Source organism: Miniopterus schreibersii (genome assembly GCF_964146895.1).
Source record: "Miniopterus schreibersii genome assembly, chromosome: 15".
Taxonomy (NCBI): Eukaryota; Metazoa; Chordata; class Mammalia; order Chiroptera; family Miniopteridae; genus Miniopterus; species Miniopterus schreibersii.
The window spans coordinates 23,826,203-23,848,035 of NC_138115.1; the positions used below are offsets into that span (position 1 = coordinate 23,826,203).

General features: G+C 44.4%; 1 protein-coding gene across 2 annotated transcripts in view; it reads right to left on the reverse strand.

The window, feature by feature from the left end:
• The window catches only part of FGD5 (FYVE, RhoGEF and PH domain containing 5), a 109,081-nt gene that overhangs the window by 32,022 nt on the left and 55,226 nt on the right, over window positions 1-21,833 (reverse strand). For both annotated transcript variants that reach the window (XM_081160537.1, XM_081160538.1), the window contains exons 4-5: window positions 13,213-13,271; window positions 13,070-13,100 (exon numbers count right to left, since the gene is read on the reverse strand). In XM_081160537.1, coding sequence (XP_081016663.1) covers window positions 13,070-13,100; window positions 13,213-13,271 — 90 coding nt within the window. The remainder of the gene's footprint in view (window positions 1-13,069; window positions 13,101-13,212; window positions 13,272-21,833) is intronic.

Sequence of the window (21,833 nt, forward strand, 5' to 3'; positions counted from 1 at the left end):
TTACAAAAGTCAAGCGGACTCTCTGGGATCCCATTGGGCCAAATACACACCAACCTCAACCATGACCCCACTATATCACAAACATTCTGTGGCAAGCCATGAGCTGCCCAGGGGACATGACTTCACTTGGCCTGGTCGATCACTGGACAGTACTTTGGAACCCTGAAAATAATTTTCTGTGGGCATGCAAAGATTTCTTAAAATGTACATAGCCCTGGCTGGTGTAGCTCAGTGGTTACAACTTTGGCCCATACACCAAGGGGTCTCAAGTTTGATTCCTAGTCTGGGGCATATGCCTGGGTTGTGGGTTTGATCCCTGGCCTTGGTCCAGGAGCATGCTGGAAGCAGCCAGTCATTGTATCTCTCTCACATCGATACTTCTCTCTCTCTCTCCCCCACTCCCTCCCTCCCAGTGTCTCTAGAAAGCAATAGAAAAAATATCCTCAGGTGAGGATTAACAACAACAACAAAATGTATGCAAATAGTACTAACTCTATAGAAAAAATATGTAATTTGGACTTCATGTTAAAAGATGAATATGGAAAAAGGGAATTTGGTTCTTCTATGTACCACTCCTACTCTTGTTACTTTTCTGTAAAATTGAAATTATTTTTAAACAAAAGGTTAAAATCACTTAACAAGTGAGTAAGATGAAAAAAAAGATGCTTAGGAATAAATTTAACAAAAGAGCATAGAATCTGTACTCTGAAAACAACAAAAACACTGTTGAAAGAAATTAAAGAAGACCCAAGTAAATGGAAAGATGTCCCATGTTCACAACTTAATATTGTTAAGAGGTTAACACTCTCCAACTTGATATACAAACTCTTCGCAACCCCTATCAAAATCCCAATTGCCTTTTTTACAGAAATTGACAAGCTATCCTAAAATTCATATGGACATGCAAGAGACCCAGAAGAGCCAAAACAATCTTGAAAAAGAACAAAGTTGGAGGACTCACACTTCCTGATTTCAAAGCTTGCTATAAGGCTACAGGAATCAAGACTGTGTGGTATTGGCATGAGGACAGACATAGACATCAATGGAATACAATTGGGAATTCAGAAATAAACCCTCACATTTATGGTCAAGAGATTTTCAACAAGGATGGCAAAAAAAAAAAAGAAAGAAAGAGAAAAATTCAATGGGAAAAAAACGGTGCTGAGATATTTGGATATTTGCATGCAAAATAATAAATTTGGACTCCTTCTTACTTCATATACAAAAATTAACTCAAAATCAAAGACTTAAATGGAAGAGCTAAAATCATAAAACTCTTAGAAGAAAACATGGGAGTAAATGTTTGTGATTTGAGGCCAAGCAAAGCTTTCTTAGATATGGCAACAATGCAAAAGCAACAAAAGAAAAAATAGAGAAATTAGGCTTCATGAAAAGTTAAAAACGTTTGTGCTTCAAAGGACACTATCAAGAGAGTGAAAAGACAATCTACAGGATGAGAGGAAATATTGTCAAATCATATAGTATCTGATAAGTTACTTGTATACAGAATTATAATAAAAAGACAACCCATTAATAATGGGCAAAGGATTTGAAAAAACATTTTTTCAAAGAAAATATACAAATGACCAAGAAGCACATGAAAAGATGACCAGCATCACTAGTCATTAGGAAAATTTAAAATCAAAACCACAATGAGATACCACTCTACATCCACAAGGATGGTTATAACAAAAAAGATGTATAACAACAAACATTGAAAGGAAGTGGAGAAATTGGAACCCTCACATTATGATGGTGGGAATGTGAAATGGTGCAGCCACTTGGAAAACAGTCTAGCAGTTCCTCAAAAGCTACCATAAAAAGTTACCATATGATCCAGCAACTGCACTCCTAGGTATGTACCCAAGAGAATGGAAAACATATATTCACACAAGAATTTGTACATGAATATTCATAGCAAATTCTCATAATAGTCAAAAGTGGAAAGAACCCAAATAGTCAAAAAGCAGAAAGAATCTAGCAATGAACAGATAAATAAAATGTGGTCTAGCAACACAATGGAATATTACTTAGCCATGAAAAGAAATGAAGTACTGATACATGCTACATATACCATAGATGAACCTTAAAAACATTATACTAAGTGAAAAAAGCCAAAGACAAAAGGCCACAAATTGTATGATTCCCTTTATATGAAATACCCAGAATAGGCAAATCTACAGAGACAGAACAAGACTGGTAGATGCACAGGGCTGGGGCGGGGGGAATGATGGAGAGTGATACCTCAGGCATATGGGTTTTCTTTTGGTGGGTGATGAGAATGTGGTGATAATTGCACAACTCTGAATATACTAAAAACCACTGAATTTTATACTTTAAATGGCTGAATTGAATGGTATGAGATTTATATTTCAATTAAGCTGTTAAAAAATTGAATAGGGAAGGCACAGACTGGGAGAATATTCATAATACGCATGCCTGAAAATGAGCTTGTGCCCAGAGTATTTAAAGAACTCCTACAGATCAATAAGAAAAAGACAGATAGCCCAATTAAAAAAGAAGCAAAAGACACTTTTCTAATGAGGATTTCCAAATGGCTTAATAAACAGAAGGGAAGATATTCAATTTCACTAATCTTCACAGAAATGCCAATTAAAACAAATTGAGAAACCACTACACAATCACCAGAATGGCCATAAGTAAAATGACTGACAATACCAATATGCTGGCGAGCCTGAGGAGTAAGTGGTATTCCCATACATCAGAGACAGGGTATATATTGCTTCAACCTCTTTGTAAACCTATCTGGCAGTTTCTAATAAAGCCAAATCTATGGCCCAACAACTCCACTCCAAGGTAAATACTGAGGAGAAATGAGTGCGTATGTTCCTTAAGAGATATATATAAAACATTCATAGCAGCTTTATACAGGCATACCATGTTTTATTGCGCTTCACTTTATTGCACTTTACAGATGTTGTTTTTTAAAAGCTTTATTGCTGAAAGTATTACAAATGTCCCATTATTTTTTTTTGCAAATGGAAGGCAAAACCTTCCACCAGCAAAAGATTATAACTCGCTTTATTGCGATGGTGTGGAACCAAACCTGCAATATCTCTAAGGCTGCCTGTAATAGCTCAGACGGCAAACAACCCAAATGACCATTAACAGGAGATATATATAGATATACCAACTGTGGTATATCCATACAAAAGAATACTGACATACATGAAAACATGAGTGAATCTCACACATTACATTAAGCTAAAGAAGCCAGACACAAAAGAATACCTAATTCATGATTCCATTCATATGAGGTTCAAGAACAGGTTAACCCAACTGCATGTGATGGAAAGCAAAATAGTGGTAACCTCTGTAGGGTGACTGACTGGGGAGGGGCATTAGAGGCATCTTCTGGATGATGGAAATGTTCTATCAGGGTGGTGGTTACAAGTGCACACATACGCACACATTTATTAAAAATTTGAGCCTTATCTTTAAGATTTGTGCACTCAACTGTATCTAAGTTATAAAGCTTTTTTTTAAAAAAACAAACCCCAGTTCTTTGAGGGCCCTGGGGGACAGAGAACAAGCACAGCTTTCCCTACTGCTTTCATGTCTCCTCCAAACCCTTCATTTGTGTCCAGACCTCAGGGCCAAGTGAAAGTCCTGGGCCTGGAGTTCATGGCCCTTCAAAAGCAGTACAGCCTACCTCTGTAGCTGATTGCTCATTTCTGTCTGTATACCAGTGGTTCTCCAAGTTAAGCATGCCTCACAATCACCTGACAAACTTTTCCAAATTGCATAGATTGCTCACCCAACCAAGAGTTTCCATTCTGTAGGTCGAGGTGGGGCTAGATAATTTTAATATCTCCCCAGGTCCCAGGTGATGCTGCTGCTGCTGGTCCCAGAACCATGCTTTGAACTCTGCTGCTTTTATGAAGCATCTTTTCCAGCCTCTGCCTTTGTTCGGTACATCTGGCATCTGATTCATATCTTGCTTATCTTTCAAAGCTGCTTCAGATGCCACCTCCACCATGAGGCCCTCCTGAGTTACTTCAGTAGTTAGTTTAAGTTCCTCTCATGTGTCCTATAGCCTCCAGGAATGTTGGGTCACAGCCTAAAGTGAGACACCCTGGTCTCTGAATGGCTCTGAAGTCTCATTTTTTTTGCTTAAAAATTAATGCATATTCTATATTATTCTCCAAACTATATCCATGTCTGATTTAATTTTTTTTTAAAAATTATGTATCTAGAGCAAAGCAGAAGATCTTAGAAAATGTGCCCTGTTTATCCTGTGGCCTTGAGTATGCCTGGGCACCTACTGCACATCTCAGGCAGGGTTTATGTATCCCAGCCTGAAAGGCAACAGCTTGGCAAAATTTTGCATTGTCAGGCTGTTCACTTACTCTGAATGTTTCTGTAATCTTCTTTCCAACTAAGCAGAGAGCAGACTGTGTCTCATTCCCTTTGGTTTTACCCTCACGTTGATCTGGCTTTGTTCACAACTTTGCTGAATGAATGTCTGCTACTTTTCCACTAGGTTCTCAGTTTTAGGTGCAAATTGGAATTATCTGGGGAACTTTTCAATTCTGGATGACCAGGCAGCACCCTGGACCAATGAATACACTCTGAGGGTGGGATGAGCATCCATATTTTTTAACATTTTCGGGTACCCATGCACAGCCAGGGTTGGGAACCAGTGTCCTAGAGGATGCTGGCTTCTAGGGGGCAGGAAATCACAGAAAGCCCATGCTAAAGGGACCTTACAGCACCATCTGTCTGTGAGTCTCAAATCTTACTGTCCATCAGTATCATCCTGGGGGCCCATTAAAACACAGATGGTTGAGCCCCACCCTAGAGTTTCTGATTGAGCATTTGTAAGGTGGGATCCAAGAATATGCATTCCTCACCAGCTCCCAAGTGATGCTGACACTACTGGTTTGGGAACCTACTTTGAGAACCGCTGATTTAGATGATTATTTCTCACACTGTGCTCCGTGGAGACCCAGGGTTAGGGGAGCCCAAACTCTGACCTCTACCTGCCTTTGAACCAAAGCACGTCCACTTTCATCCACTCTTCATACTGGGGTTCTGAGTAAAATTTCATTTGAAGACAAGCTTCTGTAGCTAAAAATGTCTGAGTCCCACCAGCCACTTCAGGGTGAGGGTGGAAAGAGTAAGAGGCTTTAGAGTCACCCAGCAGTTTTTTTTCCTGGACTGAATGAAAATACAAGCATTTGGGGGCTTGGTCTGGGTTAAACTTTGTCTGCCAGCATCATCCCCTCCCACCCAACTTACCAGACCAACCTTCCCTGCTCAAGTCCTCAGGGCTCCCAAATTCCTACGCTTCTCTTTGAAACACCTAGGGACATAGCATTCAGGCTCTCCCTGAAGTAAGATCTCCAGTCACTTCCTATACACTCCCAAGCCCTCCTCTCTGTGCACTTATTCCTGTTGCTCCTTCTCTCTGGAAGGTCTGTTCATACTTTTTGTCCATCAATACCCATTTCAAAATTCCTCCTCCCAAGAAGCCTTCCTTGACTTCATTCCTCCCGCTCACAACCATCCCCCATTCCTTGGGCTCCTTACCACCTAACCAGACTGTTCCACAACTATTTGTCTCCTCTCCTTCTCAGGGCTGTGGAGTCAAACAGCCCTGGCCCCATTTCTCACTGGCTGTGTGCCTTCGGGTAAGTAATCTTCTCTGAGATTCAGTTTTGGACCCATCCAGCCATCTGAGAAATGTTTATTGAACACAAACTATGTGCAATTAAAGGAGATAATGCATATAAATTGCCAAGCACACAGAGGAGGTCAATAAATGCTCACCACCACCCCTCCTCTGCAGTATCTGAGACACTGGACACTGATCATAAGGAGGAGTCAGAACTGGCTGAGTGAGGCAAGAGGGGACTGTGGTGGGGGGCACAATGACTGCACACCAATTTAGATGAGTAAACTCAAGAGTCCTGTCATATCCTGCACTGGCCTGTCATGTCAGCACTGAGGCACAGCCAAATGCAACTCCTGCACAGAGATAAGGGAGGGCTTCTGAATGAATCTCCTTTTTCCCAGAGCAGTTTGAGAAGTCTGACTCTACCTTGACTCTCCTGACACTTTCAAGTGGTTGCTACCACTGAGAAAAGCAGAGGGTGCATGAGTGGAATGCACACAGGTTGGATCCAGAAGCCTCCCACAGCCTTTCTGCACTGTGTCCTCCCTAAAACCCACCAGTCCCCAGACTCACACCCTCCAGGGCACCACCTCCTTCTTCCTCAGGGTACCTGATTGCACATATTCCCTTCGGGAGATCTGGGCCTCTCCAGGAGCTTCAGTTAACATCTCTACATTTGATCACTTCTGGTGCACATCCCATGCCCAGCTGATCACTAGGGTGCCCTTCCCTGAACCCCTTACACTTAACAAGATCTACACTAAACTCATCTTCTTTCCCCAAGCCTACCCTGAGTCCCTCCAGCACTTGCCTTCTTAGTGAGTCAGCAAGCCAGAAATCTGGGGTCAGCTTGGAGCCCTCCCTCCAATGCACCCCATAGTCCATCAATCCCCAAGCACGCAGTCCTAAAACTGCCTGCAACATTCCAGTCCGCTCTCACCTCTGCTGAAACCACCCAACAGCCTCCCCAAGGACCTTCAGGGGATCAAACCCAAACCCCAAACATGCCTCACGGGGGGCTCTCTGTGTTTCCCCCATACCTTGTTGGCCTCAGCTCTCACTATTCTCTCGCTCATTCACAAAGTTCGAGCCAAGGTGACTTTCTTTCAGTTCCCAATCACACCATTCTCTAACTGGCCTCCCGACCTTTATACATCCTAATCCTTTGGCAGATACAAGCCGTCCTCACAGCTTCTTCACCTGGCTATCTCCTCCCCCTCCTTCAAGTCTTAACTTAGTTATGTTTTCTCCGGGGAATCCTTTTCTGACCCCAGAAACTTAGGACAGATGCCTCCCCTGCACCCCCTAGCTTCTGTATGACCCCACCACTGTATTAATATTGTTTTTTTCCATGCCCATCTCTCTCATAGACTGTCAGTTTCTGGTGGGCAGGGACCTCCCCTTGTCATTCCTCCATAAGTCCCCTGTATCCAGCATATAGGAAGTGTTCAGGAAATATTTTTTTGACTGAAGAAATGCTAAGACTTCTGGAAAGGCTGACTCTGCCATCACTCACTCATCAGATATTTACTGAGCACTGATGGTGTACTGGGCATCAAAATCCTCTGGGAATGGGACCTATCAAGCTCTGCTCTCAAGGAGCTCCAAGTTCAGTGAGGGAGCCAGACCACAGACAAGCACCTAAAAATAGCCCCAAGATGCACAAAGCAAAGCAGATGAAATTGAAAGAAGCAATGGACAATTCAAAAATCAGAGCTGAAGACTTCAATATCCCACTCTCAGTAACGAATATACAATGAGAAAGAAAATCGGCAAGGGTGCAGAAGACTCAAACAGCACTGTCATTCAACCTGACCCTCTAAGTGACATCTATAGAACGCCCATCCAACTAGAGCAGAAAACACATTCTTTTCAACTACACATGGAACATTCTCCAGGATATGCTAGGCCATAAACAAGTTTCAATAAATTTAAAAAGACTTGAACCACATAAAGTACATTCCCCAACCACAGTGAAATTAAAAATCAACGGCAAAAGGAAATTTGAAAAATTCACAGTATTTGGAAATTAAACAGCATAATTTTAAATAATCCATGAGTTAAAGAAAAAAATCACAAGGGAAATGAGAAAGTATTTGTGACTGAATGAAAATGAAAACACAACATAACAAGTAAATAAATACATAAATTAGATAGTTTTAGATCAGGGATGGGGAACATATTTATATCATTCCCGGGCTACACAAAATTATCAACTTAAAAATTAGCCTGCTATTATTTTGTCAAACATTTAATTAACTCACTCCTAATGGGATGGCTGGAACTGCTTCTCTTTGGTGAAGCCTTGGCAGGGCCACACCAAATGATTTCACAGCCTGTAGGCAGGACATTCCCCACCCGTTTTTAGATAGTGAGATGCAATGAAAGATAAAACGAGGCATGAGAGAGTATAGAAGGGGCAGTATAGTTGCAGATCTTCACTCTCCCTGCATTCACACCCTTACCATTGCCTCATGGCAGGGGAGAACATATCCCTCCCTGTCTCTTGCCTTTGGTCCCGGCCATGGCACTTCCCCTGGCCAATGGGGTGTGGGCAAAGCAAGTTGTGAGCTGGAATCTTAGAAGCCCTCTGGGGTTTCTACTTGCTGTCCTGCCATCACCATGGGAACAGCCTCCCCTGGCTACCTGCTGCCCCTTCAGCCTGGGCCTCAGAATGAACACACAAGAAGCACAGCCACTGAGCGAAATCCAGCTTTGACAAATTGACTTCCAGTTGATCCAGCTTCCCTTGCAACTAGGAGTGCTCAATGAGATGGAAGTAGAAGTCACTGAGTGAAACTTTCAGGAATTCTTTTTCAAGTGAACTAACTCATATAGGAGCATGGCTTTTGCTTGCCCCACCCCTCCTTTTTCTTGCCTAGGACAACAATGTGATGGTTAGAGCGGCAGCAGCCTTCTGTGTTCATGAGGAACTGCAGAAAGGATGCAGCAGATAGATGGAACCTTGGTCCCTGAGACTTTGTGGAGCTGCCAAACTTGACCTAGATCTCCTACTTCTGGACTTATTTCACATGGGAGAATAGCCTCTACATTATTTAAGCTATTATAATAGGGTTTTTATTACTAGCAGTCAAATAAAATTTTTAACTGACACAGAATTATTAGGAAAGATTTCCGTAGTAAATTTTCCAAAAGTAGCCATAACAGTATCTCCTATCTCACATGGTCTTTATGCAACGTGAGCTTGATACTCCTCCCACTGAATGGCAGAGACTACATTCCCTCCTCTTGAACTTGGGTGGACCTTTGTGACTGTCTCAACTAATAAGAGTCTAATGGAAATGGTGTTACGTAACTTCCAAGGCTAGAACATAAAAATGCCACGCACTTCCTCCTGGCTCACTCTTGGAACCCAGCCACCACGCTGCAAGGAAACCCAAACTTGCCCATGCAGAGAGACTACATGGAGAAGTCACAAGTAAGTGTGCTGGCCAACAGCCCAGCTGAGGTCCCAGACAACAGCCAGCACCAACCAGCAGCCATGTGAGTGAAGGCACCTCTGGATGATTCCAGCCCCCGGCCAACAAGTCACCCTCAGTCTTTTTTTAAATTTAAATTTAATTAATGTATTTTAAAATTTATTTTTCAATTATAGTTGTCATAAAATATTATATTAGTTTCAAGTGAGTCACCCTTAGTCTTTAAGTCTTCTCCAGACACCATGGAGCAGAGACATGCTCTCCCCACCTTGCCCTGTCCAAAGTCCAGAAAATCTGCGAGTATAATAAAATGGTTGTTTTATGCCATTAAGTTTTGGGGCACCTCCTCTTCTTTGAGGAGGTGACACTTGAACTGAGACCAGAGTAAGAAGGAAGAACTGGCTATGAAAAGATCAGGGGTAGGACATTCCAGTAGAGGAGAAAGCAAGTGCAAAAGCCAGGTGACGTGACTGCATTTGCAGTATTTGAAGAACAGCAAGAAGGCCAGTGTGGCTAAAGTGAATGAAGAAGAAAGTGGAAGGAGTCAATGTCGGAGAGGCAGACAAGGACCAGATCATGTAGGGCCCTACTAGGTACGGGGACTTCTCCAGGGACGTCAGATGGTGGTAACTATCAGAGTCACCTCTCCTAGTTGGCAGACTGTCTCCTGAACAGGCCTTCAATGCCTTGGCCCAAATAAAGGGCCCGTGGTAGGAATTTCTAGCTGCTGTTAGGAGAGGGATTTTTTTTAGATGAGAAAACAGGATTAAAGGTGTCCAGGAACTGTATAGGTTCAATATCTCCAATGACTCACTATTATGTAAGGAAAAGCATAAGCCCTTCAGCCTGGCATTTTAGGTACTTCTCAATCTGGCCCTAACCTTGTTTTTGGACCTATGACTTCACCCCTGATTCCACTTCCAATCTGCCTTTTCAAACGTATTCATGTTTTAACCATATGTGATGATGCCCCATTCTCCAAACATATCATGTACCTTCAGGAGTGTGAGCATCTCCATGCTGACCACCTGCCTTATGTGCCCTCCTCTATTACCACTCTGGCCTTGTGGGCTGATTCAAAGTCCACCTCAGTGTCACCTCTTCTGTGAAGCTTCCTGGATAGCCCAAAGGAGAATATGTCTCTTCCTCTCTTATGTTCTTGCAGACTTTGCACAAAACTACAGTTGCACACATTACACGTACCACAGAGCAATACAATTGTCTGCTAACTTATCTAGTTCTCCCCACTTTTACCCCCACAAAAAAAGAGACCTACTCAAGGGCAGGTTCTGGGCCTTTTTCATCTTTGGGGCTCCAAGGTCTGTCCCAGTGTCTGTGATACTGTAAACATCATGTGATGTTCCATCCAGAAGAAATGAGTATGTTGGATAGATGGATGGACGGACAGATGGATAGATGCATGGAGAATTGAATGACTGGATGAATGGATGGGGAGATGGCAGGATGGATGAGTGGACATATGAGTAGTGGATGAATTGGGGGTGGTGAATGGCTACATGGACATGCCATTTGGATGTATGGATAGATAAAAGGACAAATGAGTGGGTGAAAGGTTGGCTGGATGAACGGATGAGAGACTGACTATACAGGCAGATGGACAGGTGATGAATGTGTTTTTGACTAGGTTCTTGGAAGAATGGAGTGAGTCTTTAAACCAGAATTCAGAAAACTTTTTTTAGAAAGGGCCAGATAAATATTTTAGGCTTTGTGGACCACAGATAGTCTCAGTCATATATTCTTTCTTCTTTGCCTTTTTTTCACAAATGTTTAAAACATGTAAATCCCATTTTTAGTTAATAAGCTATACAAAACAGGATCTTGACCATCAGAATTCAATTTTGGATGATCAGAATTTTTAGTAAACTCTGAGTTAGCTCTATCTACTATGTGATAAACACAGAGTTGAATTCCAAACTCGTAAGGCCAGAGGCCATCTTCATTCCCCTCTCAAAAATAGCATAATGGAGCCAGGGACTTTTCTAGCTGGGGAGGTTTAGAATGCACAGTTGGCTCCTCCCCATCACTGGGCAGCCTTGGGATTTCAACAGCATCACATCTCTAAGGAGGAACCCTGAAAGTGAGCCCGTCATCTTAGCAATCAGCAATAGATCCAGGCTGGGGGAGTGGGTGTAAAATGCAGCAAAGTCTAAGTCTCCTTTTGACTAGGGTCCCAGACTAGAACTGGGAGTCACGTTGTGGCATTTTTGCCATTTTTATCCCCATAAGCACTGACATCATACTTGTAGCTCCAGACCACAATTTCCCGTAACTAGCTTATGAGTTGTGATTTTTATGGGCTCTTTTCTCTCTCCTCAGGTTGTTATTATGAATTACCAGCAGCTTCAGCATCTTTCCAACTGGCAGGAAGCAGTGCTAACACAGATGGAAGTTTCCCAGTTAAACCCTCTTAACAAAGTCATAAAACAAAACAGCCCAGCCCCTCTCTGACATGCTGCCAGCTCAGAAGCAAGAGTGAGAGAAGAAAAAAACCATAAGAGTGATTGTTGCTGCCCTTGCTAAATAGAACTTTTAGATGTAAAGGTGAGGAGGAGGGTACTGGTACATTTCATACATGAGGGCTTTGGGGTTTAATAATGCACACAAAGCTCTCTTCCTGAGAGCAAAAATGAGGGGGCTGAGATTGCAGGCCAGAGTAGTGCTCTGTTTCCTCTTGGGGACCTGGGGGCCCTTGCTCACATGGCAATATGGCACCAGGGTAATGTCACTGGTGGGGACCTCAGCTGGATTTGGCATGAGACCTGGCTTGGTGCTTTGCTGCCTCCAGAGAGGTCCCTGCCCCGAGGAACTCCAAAGGCAGTCGGGAACACAGGAGTAACAGGCGATTGTGCACTGGGAGTCAGGAGAATGGGTGTTCGTCCTGGCTCAGTCACCGTGTGACTCTGGAAAATCCCTCCCTCTGAACCTCTATATCACCGACAAAACGTTCAGAGCAGGACATCCCCAGCTCTGACGTTCTTGGAAAGAAATGGCGAACAAATACAAAGCAGTGCAGAATCAGATGCTAAACTACAAGGAGACTGCAAATGGCTTAAAAGCCCAGAAGAGTAAGGAGCTGTCACAAGGAGTAAGGAGCTGAGCCCACCACATCCTTTCACTTGCCATGTCTTTGCCCTACTGCCTTACCCCTAACATCACCTCCATAGGGAAGCCTGCCTAGATTTCCCCAGTTTGTCAGTCACTCTCACTGTGCTCCGAATAATTATTGATTCACTAATCTGTCTCCTTCACTGGCCAGATTGCTCCTGGGTAATGGCCTTGTCTCATCTGTCTGTCCATTTCCTAGCTCTTGCCACACAGCAAGTGTTCAAAAAATGTCTGTTGAATTGAATTGAACTACAAAAGAGAGACTTTCCAAGTAATTTTGTGGGTTGTGAAGGGTGGCAGTGTCTGATATCTGGGCAGTCTCCAAGTCTGGCTTCCTTTCCTCTGAAAGTCCAGAGGATTCCTTCACCACCAGCTCAGGCATTATTGCCCCAATGCTGGGATGACTGAGAAAGCCTCATGATACCCCAACTGCTCTGTCACTGTGCAAACACATCACCTTCCTCGTATGGACCAAAACATATAACATACACACATATACACGCACGCACACACACACTTACACACAGACACACACACACACACAATGGCCCAAAATTACATCTGTCCTCCTTCTGCCTTCTTCAACAAGAAGGCTGAGGAAACCACAGATATCCTTCCAGAAATCTCAGCACATCCCCCAAGCAGCCCCAACCCGGGCAGAGAGGCATATCCATGGAGAGCATGGCGCTATCCACCCCTGAAGCATGTGAATTAGGAGACAGACTTCCCTGAAAAGCCTCTGAAAACACTTGCCTGCTGCCAAGTCTCTGTTCATGGAAATCACCTCTGCCTCCTCATTGCTTTTCTTATATCACTGCCTTGTAAAAGGGCAATTAGTTTTGGACAATTAGAATGATTAACTCACCAGATGTAAGTGCTGGAGCATCTCCACGTATCTGTAGAAGGAAAGGGGGTTGAGTCTGTATTAATTCCCATCCTGTATAAGCTGGGGAGGGGCGATGCTCTGTTAACAAGCTCAAGGCTACAAGCAGTCGCTTGGGGACTCACGCTTTTTCTGAAGACAGCAGTTCCTGTGCAATGACATGGGCTCTGGACTGTCCTTCCACCTGCAGGAGGAAACAGAGCCATCAGGGGGGGAAGCACCAATAGGGGTAGCAGAGGGAGAGCCCAGCTCCACAAGCATCAGGTTCACAGAAAGACCTCCATGCTGCTGAAGGCAAATTCCACCAACTTCTCAAGTCATTCCCTGGCACTCATTACCTGGGTGATCTTCAACCTCGCGGCACCTCGGTTTCCTCATCCGTAGATGTGGATATTAATAGAATCTAACTCAGAATGTTATTGAACTAGTCCTCAGCACAGTATTTGAAACATAGGAAGTGCTCAATAAGTGGCCACTATCATGACTGTGATCTTGAACATCCTGTAATTCTCTATGCATAGGGAGCTCTCCTACATCGTGCTTTTGCAGATGCTGTCCCCACAGTGTCCCTGTCCTTTTTGCCGCCTGGCTAACTCCCAGTTATCCTTTAAGACTTAGTGATGGCATCTATCACCTCCTCCAACGAGACTTTCCTGATCCCCTCCCTGAACTGGCTAGGTTAGCTATCCTTTCTGGGCATCCCCTTCTCAGGTCACCAACTGCATCTCTCCTGGAGGGAAGGGAACATCAATTTCACCTCTGCATGAACAGTGCCTGGCATATCGTAGATTCCTTCTTTTGAATGAAAGAATGAATGAATGAGTGAGAGAATCATTCACTTTGGAAGTATTAATGCTCTTGGCTGACCTCAGAAGGTGAGTCAAATAACCTGAGCCCCAACTTCTGTGCCTGTAAAGAAGGATGGGCAAGGGCTGAGGCAGATGCCTGGGCCTTCTGCCACAAGCAGGCCCCTCCTCTGTGGCTCCAAACCTGTCAGATATCAGACATAGCTTGTGGCTGGGACCCAGAAGAACAAAGACACTATGGACAGCTTGACAGAACAGATAGTGGATGTTGGGAATGTGCAGGCATGGCTGAGGGCAAGGTGGCCCGCGGTGAAGCAGAGGGCACTCAGGAGGGACAGCAGGCTTCTGGTTCCAGCTCTACCACTGCCTCCCAATGCAACCCTGCACAAGTCACTTTCTGAGGTCGGGCCTCAGTTTCCTCATGTGTAAACAGAGAGACCTTTAAGTTCACTTCCTGTGCATTACCAAACTTGAGGAGTTACTGGTTAAGTGAATGATCTACTTTAGAAACTTACTACCTGCTGAGAAAGCAACTGCATAATGTGGCATCTATGACAGTGGACTCAGGAACTAGGCAGTTTGGGTTCAAACTGTGCCTCTGGCCTGGCTGGGCATGGCTTAGCAGTTGAGCATCAACCTATGATCCAGGGGATCGCTGTTTGATTCCCAGTCAGGGCACATGTCCAGGTTGTGGGCTTAATCCCCGGCAGCGGGCGTGCAGGAGGCAGTGGATCAATGACTCTCTCTCATCATTGATGTTTCTATCTCTCTCTTGCTCCCTCTCCCTTCCTCTCTCTGAAATCAATAAAGACATACTAAAAAAAATTAAAATCCTGTGTCTGCCTTTTTTACTAGTTGAACAAGTGATTTAACCTCTCTATGCCTCAATTTTCTTATCTGTAAAATGGGTACAATAGTATAATGGTATCTAACACATATATTGTAAGGATTAAATGATTGTACATATTTATATATGTTTATAAATATATATAAAGATAACCCATCTATAGATCTATCTACATATAGATATCTATCTAGAAATCTATCAACTCTCTCTATATATACATACACACACATACATATATCACACTTGGAACAGTGCTTGGCACACAGTAAGTAATGGCTGTTATTATCCTTATTTTTGTTATTGAGGTAGTGCCAAGTACTCAGAACCATGGCTTCTGCCCACTGGACACAATAGTAGGGATGGAATAAAAAAAAATTTTCATGGTCAAGTAGGGAAAAGGCCTCAGCTGCAAAATGAGTGCTGAGCCACTCCTCTGACAGTAGCAGCTGAGGCAGTGGAAAGCAAGTGGTCTCTGGAATAAAACAAGTTCAAATCCTGGCCCAGCATTGTTTAATTGTGTGACTTTGGCAAACCATTACCTCTCAGCCTTAGTTTTCTCATCTGAAATACAGTGGAAAATAATCAGCCTGACCTCATATGCTGGTCTTTTTGATGACGTGTTCCTGACTCAGGGCCTCTGCACTCACTGTTCTCTATGCTTGTAATGTTCTTCAGACCTCATTCTTACTTTTTGCCCTTTTCAGTTATCTGCTCAAAAGGTACACCCCATCTTCAGTGTGGTCATCTGTGACCACATGACCTAAAGAGCACCCAAAGTCATTCTCTAACCCCAGGGTTTCTCAGCCTTGGCTTTATTGATATTATGAGCCAGACAACTTTTGTTGCAGGTCTATCCTATGTATTACCATGGCTTCTACCCCCTGGATGATAGTAGCAGCCCCCACCCTCAGTTGTGACAATCAAAAATGTCTCCATGCATCGTCAAATGCCCTCTGGGAGCAAATCTCATCCCCTGTTGAGAAGCACTACCCTAACCCTTTTCCTTGCTGTACTTTTCTTTTTTAAAAAAGAGAAATAATTTTTAAAAAAAATATATCTTTATTGATTTCAGAGAGAGGAAAGGAGAGGGAGAGAGAAAGATAGAAACATCAATGATGAGAAAGTCACTGATCGAGCCTGCAACCCGGGCATGTGCCCTGACCGGGAATCGAACCCCCATTGCCTGGATCCTAGGTCGACACTCAACCGCTGAACCACACCCAGCCGGGCGAGAAATAATTTTTTTAAATTGATTTTTAGAGAGAGAGGAAGGGAGAAGAAGAGAGACATCTATGTGAGAGTGAAACATCAATCAGCTGCCTGCTACCAGGGTTCATGCCCAAAACCCCAGCATGTGCCCCAACTGGGAATCAAACTGGCAACCTTTTGGTGGATTGGACGATACCCAACCAACTAAGCCACACCAGCCAGGGCGCTGTACTTTTCTTTATAGTAGTCATACTCCCTAATATGATCCTTACACACAGCAGATATTCAATAAATGTTTGAACTGATAAAATGAGATGCATTGCCCAGCACATAGTAGGCGCTCAATAAATGAGTTCCCTCTCTAGCCGGTCCACTTCTAATAGCTTCTGAGTGTTTTCTGGAGATTCAGTCCCTCTGAAGCCACCCTAATAGTGCAGACCCTGGGACCATGGTTAGTCTCCCTCCTGCATCCCACTGCAGCTGTCAAGGCATCCACGGAGCAGGAGGGAAAACTGTGAGGCCTGCAGAGGCCTCCAGCCTCACCTGGCCTCCCGCCCTCCCACTGGCGCCAAATTGTGACTCACCGTCTGCCTTCTGCATCTGCAGGGTTAGCACGGGGCTCTGTGGACAAGAGCAGCTCACTCTTCCCAATGCAGGGGCTCCTTCAGAGTCCCACATGTGAAAAGGCTTTGTAAACAAAACCCTCTCAATGGAAAATGTATTCTGCCAGGACAGGCCTCAACAGCTAAGAAAACCCTGTGGTCAAGCTTCCATAAAGAGAATTACTCTGTAGAGAAAGGACAGGAGTCAGGAGAACTAAAGCTCAGGTTCTTCCCCTTTAAAATGAGGACAAGAGTCAAGGTGACTTCCAACCTCCAGTCTTCCAAGGGCCTGTGATTCAGTTCTCATTTGTCATCCAGCATGATGCTGAGAAGGTCTAATTCAAATCCCGGGCTCCACCCCTTCCTATACCTATGCTCTTGGACAAGTTATTTCTCTTCTCTGAGCCCCACCTATAAAACAGAGATAATAATAATACCTACTTAATAATGTAATAGCTAGCATTTATTGAACATTCAGTATGTGCTAAGTATGGCTCTAAGCTTTTTACACATATTATCTCACTGAATATTCCCAAAAACTTATGAAGTAGGTACTTATTATCTCCATTTTACAGATGAGGAAACCAAGGCACAAGGAAGTCCTACCTTTGCCCAAAGTCACGCTAATAAATGGCAGAGCCAAGATTCAAATCCAGGCAGTCTGGTTCCAACAATCCCAGCACTTAGCAGTGCACCTGCCACATAGTAAGCACTCAGTAAATGGCATCTTTGCTCATTATAGATGATGGTAGGTTTTTCAAACCAGGAAGCACCTATTCTTTACTTGCATTATATAGCCAGCAGCAGGAGATTTGCACTTCAGGAGGGGCCTGGGCTAGTCCTTGGGCCTCAGCTCTTCTGATTCTTACCCTCCGAGTAGTCCCTGCTTTAGCATGTAGGAAAGAACTATGCTGAAAGTCAGGACACCCAGATCCACATCGCAGCCAGGCCATGAGCAGCTCTGTGACCAAGGGCAAATCCCTTTCAGATGCCTCAGTTTCCTCACCTGAAAGATGGGAGTCAGTAGTCCCAACCTCCATGAGATGATGGATAGAAGTGGTCAACCTCCACCCACACTTTCGGAGTTGTCGTCATTACCATTGTTACAATCTTGAAGCTGTGGGCTGGACTTCTGGTAGGGTCGGGGCACGGGCCACTCTGCACGTCCCTTCCAGCCCCTCCTGCCAGACAGGCAGACTCTGGGTGGGACTTACAGGGTGTCCCGCTTTAGTGACTCTGTCAATGATGGATGTGTCTTCCCCAGCCGGACAAGAGGGAGGCCATGTGCCCAAGGCTCTCCTCTGAAACTGCTGATGGGCGTTGCCCAACTGGGCCATTTAATATAGATGTTTATTTAACCAGGAAATGAACTCCAAGGTTGACGGCAGTATCCAGGGACAGACTTCTGGGAACGGGGTTCCTCCCAGGAGCATGGGGCCTGGGGCGCCAGGGCTATCGCCTTTCTCAGGCTGATGTGGGTGTTACATCAAGTGGCTGCTGGCCCCTCTGCCTGAGGCTGAAGCACCTTATCACCGCTGTTCCCCAGGGCTGCCTAGTCCTGCATTTCCTCCTCAGGCCCCACACAAACCGGCCAGGTCACTGCTGACTATTCTGGGACCTGGTCAAGTTGGGAGGGACAGCCTCCTTTAAGGATCTTCAAGGATAAACAATGGGTCACAGAAAGAGTTGGGAATCCTGGTCTCTGTGCCTCAGTTTGTCCAGCTATAAAATGGAGGTACTTAGTCTCCCTCTAGAACAGCAGTTTGCCAAGTGTGGTCCCAGAACCCCTGGGGCTCTGCTTCCCTTTCCCAACTACATAGCTGTGTGAGCCTGGATGCGCATGGAAGCTCACCAAAATGACAGTTCCAACAGTCTGAACACAGAAGGAGCTGGGAGAACCTAGCTCTCTTCTCTTAACATCAGACATTAATGATATTTGCAAAAAATGCAAAACTAATGTCATTCTCACTAATTATTTTAAAAACAGTTATTTTTCATTAAAAGTGCTATTTGTGTTAACATGTAGTGGGTTATTTTTGTTGTTTTAAAATGAATTAAAAGATAGTGTGACTTTCTCATATGGTAAACATTGATAGCTATAACTTATAGAAACAAAAACTCTTTGAGGTCCTTAATCATTTTTAGGAGTTCTGAGACCAAAAGGTTTTGAGAGCTGCTGGTTTAGAGGTTGTCACAAAGATGATATAGGATGATGGATGGAAAAGCTATTCTCAGTGAAGAGTGATGGAAAAATGAGGCATTACTGTCACTATACTATCATAATAACAATAATTATTGAGAAAAGCAGGCTTCATGGCCTGGCCCTCAGGATGACCCCAAGCATGCCCAGAGGCCACATGATCTTTCTTCACGATGTCCTATCCTGCAGAAGAGGAAGAAATCACCTCCAAAGCTCCTAACTTGTCACCTCTCTCCCTGCTAGCAGGCCCTTGAGTTCACACCTGCTCTGCATTTAAATAGCCACCTCTCTTTTCACCCGCATCTCTGCTAGGTCCTTGCCAAGCCCCATGTGCATGGCCCAGTTCTCCTCCCCAGTTATAGCTGTTCTCTCCACCTATGGTCACCTGGGAACTCCAATCTCCATGCTATACCCCTCAGCCTCTTGCCTCCTTGTGACTTCCTTTTCAGACAACTTTTGCCTACATCTACACCTGATCAATCCATCCTAGGCTTGACCCCATTCAGAACTGCCCTGCCTCTAAAGTGATGGGCTTCCTGGTCCCCATCTTGGACCTGAGCTTCCTAGCATCCCTACACCCTCTGCTGAACTTGTCGCTTAGCTCACAGATAGCTTCAGTCATTTATCCACTCCAATCCATCCTCCACATGGTGGTCCCAAGTGGCTCCTGTGGCTCCCCAGCACTAGATGACAGAAAGAACTTGTGATCTTGCATTATGCTGAGAGCCCATGCGCTGGGGTCAGAAGATCCGGTTTCAAATCCTGACCTCTACTCTTTCCTCTACCTATACCTTGGACAAGTTATTTCTCTTCTCTGAGTCCCATCTATAAACAGAAATAATAACAAGACCGACTTAATAATGTAACAGCTAACATTTATTGAACACTCAGTATGTGCTAAGTATGGCTCTAAATTTTTTACACGTATTATCTTACTGAATCCTCCTAATACCCTATGAGGCAGGTACTATCATTATTACCTCCATTTTACAAATGAGGACACTGAGGCAAAAGTAAGTCCCGTCCTCTGCCTACGACTTAGCTTGAAGAGCCTTTCCAGGCAGCTCTCCTGCATTCCTCCATGCCCCAGGGAATCCAACTTTATTCCTAAGATCAGTCTATTTTTCCCTACCTCTAGGCCTTTTTTGCTCATGCAGGTTCCTATACCCAGAATCCCTTCCAGACTCAATAAGTGTCTCTAGGTCACACACTAAGCCTGAGATGGGGCAAAGTCCTGAGGCAGGCACCCATGTTCCCTATCTGTCAGCAGCCCATTGGAAAAAGGAATCACATCTAGAAAGAGGGAAGGGGCTGTTTCAAGCCCTAGGGAAATATTCTTAATGAGTCTTCATTGTTTTGAGGGGTCTAGTGAAGGGAGTGTGGGAGGGTTCTGAGGTCATATCTGGAAAAGGGAGAGTGCTAGAAGCCGACTTTAGGAGAACATTCTTCTGGGCACCACTGTCAGGCACATGGTACTTCCCCCTTGGAATTCAGATTGTGAATTCCAGCACAGCCTCAAGGGCTAGAAAATTCAGAGACAGGAGCTCAGGGAGAGATTGCTCATTTTTTATCCTAGCTGTCACCTGTATTCCCAGAGGGGCAGAGAAGAAGAGGAGGCAAAGCCTGCTAGGACAAAGGGGGGAGAAGTGGGACCAAAGAGCTGTCTCCTCTCCACACCAGCCCACCCCCTGGACCAAGTGGTTGGCTTCCATTCATGCTGACACCTGCCTTATCCTGGTTATAGGCTGCTGTGAGTCTGGGTATGGCCTGGATACTCTAAAAGACTTTTAATTTTAGAAAGAATCTTTGATTTTGGCTGCAGTGTGTAATGCATTTGTAGGAGCATCAAGTTATCTTGGAACGCCCTGAATGAGGCAACAGGAAACCTGATTTTTACTCCTGACTTTGCCTCTGACCTGCCAAATAACCCTGAGCAGATGATGGCCTCTGTATGAGCTTTCGTTTTCCTTCCTGTAAGTCAAAGCAATCTCCGGCATAACTGAGCAACCCCCAATTTTCCTCTCCCCCTAGTCCCTGGCAAGCACCATTTCACTCTCTGCTCCTATGAATCTGACTGTTTTAGATTCTTCATACAGGTGGAATCGTGCAACATTTGTCCTGTAACTGGCTTACTTCACTTAGCATAATGTCCTCCAGGTTCATCCATGTGACATGATTCCCTTCCTTTTTAAGGCTAAATAATATTCTACTGTATGCATATACCACATTTTATTCTTATTTACTTATTTATTTTTGTTTGCTTGTTTTAAAATATGTCTTTATTGATTTCGGAGAGAGGAAGAGAGAGAAACATCAATGATGAGACAGCCATTGATTGGCTGCCTCCTGCATGCCCCCTACTGGGGACTGAGCCCGCAACCCGGGCATGTGCCCTGACGGGAAACTGAACGGTGATTGCCTGCATCATAGGTCAATGCTCAATGGCTGAGCCATACTGGCCGAGCTACACCACATTTTATTTATTCACTTATCCTTCTATGGACATTAAGAGGGTAGATCTCATGTTAAATGTTCTTACCACAATTAAAAAACAAAACAAAGTGATCTATAAATGCCCGTTAGCTCTCTCACCTTCTAGAATCCCTGTGCTTGTGAATGGCAAGCTCTCACTGTGACAGCAGAAAAAGGCCAGAAATGGCTCACACAGCGAACTTCTAGCAGCAGGGTTTTATATTAGGTATACACAGTGACTGCCACAAAGTCAGGAAGGAGAAAGTGAGGGTGAGTATGACCTTGGGACCCAAATCCTAAACAATTGGGGGAAGGGGCACTGTGGCAGAGAGGAAAATCAGCCACAGAACAAGCTCTCTTAGGACCAGGGCACTCCCACTGTCCTCATATCCAGCCCTTCAGCTCCTAACAGCCCCCAAGCCCTCTGGGACCCTGAACAAGGTGTGTGAGACATGTGGGTACCTAAGACACCTCCTAGACCTCTGAGCCCCTATTCTTTCCTATCCCTTGTGTTCTAAGAGTCTGCATCCCTCCTCCTTCTCCACTCATGCTGCCTTGAAGTGTCTCTTTGTGTTACTGTACTGAACCCTGCACCCTCTGCATGGTTACT